This window comes from Citrus sinensis, chromosome 3, assembly GCF_022201045.2.
Source record: "Citrus sinensis cultivar Valencia sweet orange chromosome 3, DVS_A1.0, whole genome shotgun sequence".
NCBI lineage: Eukaryota > Viridiplantae > Streptophyta > Magnoliopsida > Sapindales > Rutaceae > Citrus > Citrus sinensis.
Window position 1 is genome coordinate 13,394,124 of NC_068558.1, and position 9,563 is coordinate 13,403,686.

Below are 9,563 nucleotides of genomic sequence, written 5' to 3' on the forward strand. Positions count from 1 at the left end.
ACGGCCGTTGTCGAGAGACAACCAGAGAAAAATATTCACTATGTGGAAAATTATTATAACCACTCTCAGAAATAAATTTCTCTCACCCAAGCCCCAAATACATAATCCTGAAAAATATTCCTTAACAAAGCAAACCCGTGATACCCATATTGAGGAGCCAAATGCTCCTTCAATATAACTACATGCTTAAGAACATTTCTCTCCTCTCAATTTGGATTGCTTCTCTCCATGGCCAGCATTTCATGTCTATTTTCTTGAGCAATGCCGAAGCTCATTGCTACTCATTTCTCATCAAATGACATTCCAATTTATAGCCAAACTATCACACCAAAAAATCTAACAAGTCGGCAACAACTTTCTTCCTTTTTGACAAATTCATCATGCGGTTCAAAATTAGCATTTTCCTTGTCAAAGTCCAGCCACCAATTTGAATGCAATCAATGTGTTCCCATTTGACTCTTCCTTTTTTTTTAAATCAATTTCAACAGTATCTTTAGCCACATTTCAATTTACCGATACAAAACTGGCTACCAAACATATTTCCTTATTTTTTGTTCTTAGAAAACGGAAAACATTGAGTGGAAAACATTACCAAAGAGGTCCGTAAATATCTGGACTTGCTTCCTTTATTTCGGTTACTTTGTTATTCTTTTTTAATTTCACTTTATTTTGCAAATAATAAAAAGTAGACTCGAAAAAATAAGAAATACGTATAAGATTTTTTTAATAATATTTATTAATTATAAAAGTGTGCTTGGAAATGAGAGTTATATCTTTAAATTATGATCCAAAGGAGTAATGATTATTGCGAAAATACTAGTAGGTAATGTTAATAAATACAAATTTCTCTAAGGAGAAAGTCGTAATTTCATTGTTTTGTGTTACAATAATTGGTGTTCTTCTAAATTAGTGGGTGTCATCCAATTGAAATGGTAGAATTCTTATGAAAAAAATAAAAGGTCTAGAGTTTGAAACTTGTTCACATGGGTGAGGAGAGATTGAATTGTCGTTATGCTAGGGTGAGGAGAGATTGAATTGTTGTTATGCTAAATAACAATAACAATAAAAAAGTGTTTTTCTAAACAAAACACATCCACAATAAAAACCACAATATTTATTAAACAAAAGCAAATATGAACTTTTCCTTATTCGGGAACGTAGGTAGAGAAATACATAAATAGGAAAACCACATTAATTTGAAATGTAAATCCAATAAAGAGACCAAGGACTCAAGGATTTTTAAGAAACTCCATAATGTAAGTGTTAAAAGCAGAGCACACAACTTTGAAGCCTTGAAATCCGGCGGCCTTAGCCAAGGTTTTGAAATCTTGTTCGGTCATCTCTCTCCCACCTATAGTATAAGCCAACATGAAGCAGTCAAGTTGGATCACTTGTTTGGAAGCAAGGCTTGTGTCTGGGAGTACTGGGAGAATACAGTCAACAACAATCACTTTCCCATCTTCTGGAAGTGCTTCGTAGCAATTCTTCAAGATCTTCACGCAGGCCTCTTCACTCCAGTTATGACATATCCACTGTAAGTAACAGCAGAAAATGAATTAAGATTTTAATCAATAAATTAATTAAAAAGTCTGCTGGGAGGCCGAGAATAGCAAAAACTAATAACCTTCATGAAAATGGCCTCCGCTTTTGGAATACTGACGAACATGTCTCCCCCAACATGCTCAATACCTACACCAAATTCAACCATGGATTAAAAAAATTGATACAGGATATAGAATTGGGAAATTATTAATTATCCACTCAAGATTTGATCCATGATCGAAACTATTCAAAACCTTTTCAAATTATCCGCAGTCCACCCAAAGTTTTGCAAAGTGTATCAATTAATTAATTTTTCAGTTTGACAGTAATGTTGTCAGAAATTTCTAAGTAAACTAAATAAAATGACCACTATATCCTTGAAGTGTCACCAAAATTTAACAGTTATTAATTGCTAGGTGGATTGCTAATATACTTCACAAACCTCAGGCGACAACTGACAATTTTATAAGGTTATAAAGATTCGGGAGATTGTCAATTTTTCCATATAATAATTAATATATACCATTTACTTTCCTGTTATTTTTATAATAGTTAATAATCCCTCAAACAATATGATTTTATAATATTATCTTTACTTTCAAATACACTTTTATTTATATTTATTATAAATTAAATAAATAATGTGAATAGAAATTAAAATAAAAAATTAAGTATTAAAAATAAGAATATACATTTTGATGTGACTAAAAAATTGAGGTGATTGTATGTTCGTTATTTTTTAACATGTCTAAATCTTAGGTGGGAAATTTTGCTAATTTCCCTATAAAAAATATATTAGGCAAACAACAATGATCAATATACACACCCGGGTAAGCGGGAGCATCCTGAATTACATGTGGTAAATCGAAGTTAATGCCTTTAATTGATGGATACTTGGAGATAATCATGTCAAGTGAGGCTCCAATTCCACCACCAACGTCAACAACTGACTGGAGGCCTTCAAAGCCTTTGTAATTTTCAAGAAATTTCTTCATGGTAATGGTAGAATGAGAAAACATCCCATTGTTGAAAATCTTGTTCAATCTTAGATCTTTGCCATGGTAATCGAATGCATTCATCCCGTAGGCCATGTTGAATGGGATGCCACCTTCAAGTACTGCGTCTTTTAAGTGGTACCTGCCCCAAACCACATTAATTTCCCGGGAAGCTAACAACATTAATCTGGAAATGACTAATGCATTATCACTTATCAAAATTATATAATCTAGTCTTAATCAAGATAGACATATAAGCTTTGTCCATCTCCCTATATTTTAAAATAAATTAAGATAGACATATGAACCAGAGACTTGATGAAGTGGTTTTCAAATGGATTATTACGTGAAAAAATACCTTGATATTTATATGAAGTTTTGCGAAAAGTTGGTGGTTTGGATTTTTTATTTTTTATAGAAAAAAATTCATGTGTATTTTTTTTCGTAACATTAAAGAAGATTAAAATTACAGGACGGACACTTACCAGCTCTCCATAACAATCTTGTCTTGACACAGGAGACAAATGTCGGAAAGTGAAACACCATCTTCATTTTTGGTAAGGAATTTACAGACGGGTGCAAGGCCATAAAGCCTCTCAACTCCGCCATCAGGGAGAGTGTGCAAAGAGCAGTTAAGAACTGAGTAGCTAGCTAAAAGACGCAATATGCGATCGAGCAGGATATGGGCATCTGAGTTCTTTGTGGGCAGCTGAGAAGCTATTTGTTTTGGAGACATGAAAGCACCTGGGCCAGCTTTAGCAATGACCTCTAAAAGATCAAGCTCGATGGCTGATTTGAGAACCATTGGCAAAACTGAGGCACTGGTTAGTTGCATGGCAAAGAGGTTTGCTTCTTCATCTGAGATTTGAGTTGGAGTCATCCGAGTTTCAGTACCCATTTTGTTTTTTAGAGAGAGACGAGAGAACGAGTCTAGAGAAAAGGGCTAATGGCACTGATCAGTAGTAAGCTAGCTAAGTGGAGTTATTTATATCACTAAGAGAAGGTTACTTTTAGTCTGTTTTTATGTGCCCCTTTTAAAATTTTAAAGCTTTGGCAAGTCAAAGAGAACGTCATATAATTACAAGGAGGGGAAATGCTTGAAATCTGGAGTTATTTATGCAAAAGAAAAAAAACTTATTTTATCTATTAGTTCGTAAAAATCTGGGATTAATTAATTTTGATAATTAATAAATTAAACAATCCACATGAAAACGATAATTTTCTCATCACGTTATGAATGTATTGTATGTATGTATATGCAAAATTCAATAAAATAATTCTTCGATGCATTCTTTATTAATGAGAAATGACACTTCTAATCTTTATGAAATTTTGTTTTAAAAAAGAGTCTATTGAAAGCAGCCAGGGAGGCTAGGCGCCGGTTAATTTGAGTCCAATGATTTTCAAAGATTGACTCTGCAAGTTTACTAAATTGAATTGAATTGAACTGTGAAGTGTACTTAATTGGAAAAGTACTTGTATATGGTTTGGATTAAATTTCTCATGAAATCACGAGGACATGTCAATTTCCTACTCGATGAAAATTACTCCCGCCATTGAGGACCAAGAAACTGCATAAACAAATATGACTTTTGTACTAGAATCAAAATTATTGACAATTCAAATATCCGAGCCAATTTGTTAATAACTTTCCCACACCAACCAGGGGTATCTTAATGTGAAAAATCAGCAAATAAGGATTAAATTCAGTACAATACTTTTGACATTTGTTCTCAATTTTCTCTAGAGATTCTCTTCGTGCATTGTAATATAACGCGCATTCTCTTCGTGCATTATAATATTCTTTTTCATTTTGCGCGCATTCTTTTCTTGCGTTAGAAAAATTCTTCTCCCGGTGGCGGTGGACTTTTCATTCTTTTCCTGTGTTAGAAAAATTCTTCTCCCGGTGGCGGTGGACTTTTCATTCTTTTCCTGTGTTAGAAAAATTCTTCTCCCGGTGGCGGTGGACTTTTCATCTCTCTCTAAATAAATTTACAAATGAATTTGTTATCTTTGATTTTAAATAAAATTTTGATTTAAACTTTTTGTCTTGTGTGGTACAAATGACAAATGACTGGGTGTGGAAATGGTAATCAGAGTAGTATCTCCATAAATTGTAAATGTTAACTAACTAATAATTTTTATAAAAATTACCTGATCAAATGTGTTCGATAATATTGCTTGTGAAGTATAAAAGAAAAGATCTTATGACACAGTTCCTATGATTAAGCAATTAGCAAGACATTGAGGCAAGAATAAGAATAATAGTTAAAAGGAGTGATTCAGTTAACCTCAAATTACGGAACGCAAACGTGAACTTTAAAAAAATAAATGAGTATAAGTTCCAGAAAGAATGAAATATTATTGATAAAAGTCTGAATGACAAAGTTAGGATTCTAAAGCCTTTTTATACTGACCTTAAATATTACAAATTTATCAAAATATTACAAATTAAATTAAAAAAAAAGCCGAAATCAAAAGCGCAACTGCAAAGTAAAAAAAAAAACCCTTATTTATATGACAAGACCCTGGCAAAGACGAAAATAACCTTATTTACAAAATTAAACTATTTGAGCTCGAAATCCATTTTCTTTTTCTTGATTATTCTTTAAAAAAGCAAAGAAGTGGCAAATTGTCAAAAAGTTAGTGTGCGAAAGAGAAAAAAGAGGAAGAAGAAAAAGAGGAAAGAAAAGGTAGCGGGCCGCTTAGGGAAAGAAAAAAATATAATAAAATAATAATAAATAAATAAATATTGCATGAATAATAGCTGAAATTTGGCTATATAAGGAGGGGCGTTTCCCTCATTTTCATCATCCAATTTTTTAGTTCCTCTTCTTTATTTAGAGAGTGTTTTTAAAGAGTTTAGTGATTTGAGAGTTTGGGTGTATTAGAGTTTTGGGTAGTGAGCTAAAATACTACAATACTTATAATTTCTTTTCACTTATAAAATATTTTCCTTTTATCTTCGCCCGTGGACGTAGGTTCAAAGCCGAACCATGTAAATTCTGGTGTCCCTATGTGATTCTAGTATCTCATTATTTCTTAATTTCACTTTAGTTGTGTGTTTATTTTACCCATCAAATTTACAATAGTAGTATTAGAGCTATTGGTTGTATTTTTTTGTGTCGGGTATTATTCATGTATACGACACTATTCACATATACAACAATATTCACGTATGCGATACTGTTCACGAGAAACGGTGAGAGCGATCCAAGAATTTTACTGTGCAAAGCAGGGAATAACGGTGTGAGTGGAGTAATCATTTGGTTTTATACATGTATAGAAAAGTTCTGTCACAAAGACGATAAGAGTTTAAGAATTCTGGGTTTTAAGTGGGACCATGGTGACCCCTCCAGTCTTTCCTGGGAACTTGCCTAGTGTGCATTTTCACACATACTCACAACTATTCATAGTGGTACACTAGCTTGTGTGCGGTATTTATCAACAAAATGGCAGTAAAGTATGAAATTGAGAAGTTCAATGAGAATAATTTCTCGTTGTGGAAAATGAAGATGAACGCTATATTAAGGAAAAATAATTACTTGACAGCAATTGAAGAAAGGCTCACAAAGATAACTGATGATGACAAGTGGAATGAGATGGACGACAATGCCATTGCTAATTTACACTTGGCATTTACAGATGGGGTATTATCCAGTGTAGCAGAGAAAAAGAGAAGAAAGAAAATATAGGATATATGAGGCCAAGTCACTACACAATAAAATCTTCTTGAAAAGGAAATTCTATACTCTTTGAATGGTAGAATCTACATCAATGACAGACTATTAACACCTTAAAGACTCTATTTCACAACTCACAACGTTAGGTCATAAAATAGAGGAAAATGAGTATGCAGAGCTTCTACTTCAGAGTCTACCAGATTCTTATGATCAACTCATCATCAATCTAACGAAAAACAACCAACCAAATAGTCTAATCTTTGACGATATTACAACCTCCATATTAAATAAGGAGAGCATGAGGAAAAATAAGGATGACAGACAAGCAAGTTCGCGGCAAGCAGAAGCACTATTGGTGACGAGAGGGAGATCAATGGAACATGGTCTCAGTGGGAGTCACAATCATGGTAGATCAAAATAGAGAAGTAGGAAGAATGTCAAATACTACAATTGTGGTAAGAAAGGGTACGTCAAGAAAGAGTGCTGGAATAATTAGAAGAGAAGAGAGGGTAAAGATCATGAGTCATCAAATGCTATAATTGTGTCAAGTAAGGGCACGTCAAGAAAGAGTGTTGGAATAATCAGAAGAGAAGAGAGGGTAAAGATCCTGAGTCATCAAATACTCAAGGGTGTGTAGCTAATATCTCGGATGATGGTGAAATTCTCTACAGCGAGGCAACAATTGTTCAGAAGGTAGAAAACGACTACCTAATGTCTGGCTGATAGACTCAAGAGCTACCTGGCACATGACCTCTTGAAGAGAATGGTTCCACACATATGAACCTATCTTAGGAGGATTTGCATACATGGGTGATGATCATGCCTTGGAGATCGTTGGTATTAGTACTGTCAAAATAAAAATGTTTGAACGAATAATTCGCATAATTGAGGAGGTACGACGTGTCAAAGGCTTGAAGAAAAATCTATTGTCTTTGGGACAAATAGATAGTCATGGGTGCAAAACTCATGTTGAAAATGGGATCATGAAGATTGCTAGAGGTGTGCTTGTATTGATGAAGGCAGAAAAGATCAGTACTAATCTGTTCATGCTTAAAGGGAAAACACCATGTTGTACGCTTTCTAAAGCTATTGGTGTCAATGCACAAATGTATACAACAAGTAATATAATGATAAGTATTCAAAATCGTCTCCACATGGATTGTTGTTATGGGAATTGCTACAATAATTTTATTAGTGCAATTTTAATTCTAAATTAGAATTGAACAAATTATTAAACTAATGAAATAATCAAAATAAACTGCAATAAGAGAAATGCAATAAAGTAAAATATCGCAGCAAATACAAGGATGTAACCAAGGGGACTGAAGTAATTGAGTATTTATACTTACTTAATGGTTTCGACTATTTCTCTAATTTTAGGATTGGTTACTACAACATCTGCTACAGTAGTGGGTAGAATCTCTATGTATCCTTAGTTGTCGTATGTTGGATGTCTTATACTTAAAGGCAACTTCATAAGATATAATATTACACGTTTTAGATTCTAATTACCCTATAAGTGAATCCCTATGCCTAGTTCATCACTAATTTTAGACTAAGTATGACCTTTTTCGAATCAAGTTAAATCCAACTTAGGAAACTCAATCTAAAACCAATTATTACTTTGATATGTTCCACTAAGGCAAGCTCTTTTGTGCCTCTTTCTTAGGTAATATCACTAAATGAGTGGCCAGCTGAAATAGTGAATTGAAATAAGTATTATCAAAACAACGTGCTATAGCAAACATGCAGCAACATAAAATGTCAGTCAATTAACCATCAAAATTGTTTATCACTCAACCACAAGTAATTTTAGTTCATAATTTGCAATAAAACATAAAGCAAAATAGTTTCAGCCATCAAACAATTCATTATAACGAGATAGAAACAAGAGAACAAGAAATAAGAGCGAGATATGCTTGATATTCTTCTCGGATTCCTTAGTTACAGCTCCCAATTCTTTCTCTTGATCTTTGTTTTCTCTTGTTTTGTTTTTCTATTTTTTTTCTCTAATGATGGCTCCCTTTTTTCTTTTGCGTTTGTTCTCCTTTTATATCTTAGAATTAGGGCAACGGGAGGTCTAGGGCACGCATCTTCCAGTTTAAGAAACTCTAGATCACAATCTTCAAAGTATCTCGCGCTAAATCTTCTCTATCGTTGCTCCAAGATTGCTACAACAAGGATGCTACAGCAACAGTGCTACAACATTGGCTTCAACATCTACACTGTTCTAGACTTGTTTCAATTTTTCTCTAACCAAGTTCTTTCCTCATCTTTACAAGCCCATTGCTACCACATACCTTCCTTGAAATTTAAGCTTTCGGTCACCTACAATTATGCATATGATCTAAGTATACAATTTATTTTAAATCAAAACAAAACTTATTAAAAGTAAACTAAAATGAATGTTTATACAAAACATTACTAAAATACAATAAAAACATGTCATTTACTCTTTAAGTAATCGTGATTTAAGTATAAAAGTGTCATGATAACTCTCATTTCATAGAGTTATTATACTACAAGAAGCTGATGCATGTGTCACGTCAAATGGAGAAGAATCAACGATGATGTGGCATCTCAAACTTGACCACATGTTAGAACAAGATTTCAAAATTCTCTCTGAGCAAAAATTGCTTCCGGGGTTTAAATCGGTGAACTTACTGTTTTGTGAGTATTGTGTTACAAGTAAGCAACATAAATTGAAATTCAGCAGATCTGATGCTAGAAGTAAATGCATTATATACTTGGTTCATTCTTATGTTTAGGAATCACCAGACATGTCCATGAAAGGTACAAAGTACTTGGTGACTTTTATTGATGATTATTTCAAGAGATGTTGGGCGTATCCAATCAAGAAAAAGTCAGATGTGTTTCCAGTGTTCAAACAATACAAAGCACTGTTGGAACTTAAATCCCAAAACAAAAGATCAAGTGATTGAGGATAGATAATGGTAGAGAGTATACAAATGATGAGTTTCTTGCATAGTGTAAGAAAGAATGTATCCAGAGACAGTTTACAGTGGCATACACTCCTCAACAAAATGGAGTGGCAGAGTAGATAAACATGACTTTTACAGAAAGAATAAGAGATATATTGAGGACTGCTGGTCTACCTAACTCATTCTGGGCGAAAGCAGTCAAAACTGCCTGTTATATAGTCAATTGATCGCAATACACAACAATTGAGTTAAAGACACCGATGGAGATATGGATAGGAAAGCCAGCTAATTACTCTCACCTACATACATTTGGACGTCCTGTGTACGTGATGTACAATACCCAAGAGAGAACAAAACTTGATTAAAAATATAGGAGGTGTATCTTCTTAGAGTATGTTGAT

The 9,563-nt window shown here is 33.5% G+C and overlaps 1 protein-coding gene across 2 annotated transcripts; it reads right to left on the bottom strand.

Moving 5' to 3' along the window:
• Positions 1-1,092: 1,092 nt before the first annotated feature.
• LOC127901112 (caffeic acid 3-O-methyltransferase-like) lies at positions 1,093-3,504 on the bottom strand. Of its 2 annotated transcripts, none has more exons than XM_052437312.1 (4): positions 3,023-3,504; positions 2,420-2,679; positions 1,625-1,689; positions 1,093-1,532 (listed from the first exon to the last, which is right to left on the bottom strand). In XM_052437312.1, the coding sequence occupies exons 1-4, from the start codon at positions 3,433-3,435 to the stop codon at positions 1,230-1,232; spliced, it is 1,041 nt and encodes a 346-aa protein (XP_052293272.1). In that variant the 5' UTR covers positions 3,436-3,504; the 3' UTR covers positions 1,093-1,229. The 2 variants fall into 2 exon arrangements, with proteins under 2 accessions (XP_052293272.1, XP_052293271.1); XM_052437311.1 differs by having other exon boundaries at positions 2,369-2,679; positions 3,023-3,501.
• Between the last annotated feature and the right edge of the window lie 6,059 nt (positions 3,505-9,563).

Excerpts from the sequence above, each read along its gene's own strand:
- LOC127901112 (XM_052437311.1), bottom strand. The coding sequence starts at position 3,435 with ATGGGTACTGAAACTCGGATGACTCCAACTCAAATCTCAGATGAAGAA. Across the intron at positions 2,680-3,022 it reads AAGATTGTTATGGAGAGCTG|GTACCACTTAAAAGACGCAG; the intron begins GTAAGTGTCCGT and ends GGTTTGGGGCAG. Across the intron at positions 1,690-2,368 it reads GGATGCTCCCGCTTACCCGG|GTATTGAGCATGTTGGGGGA; the intron begins GTGTGTATATTG and ends AATTTGGTGTAG.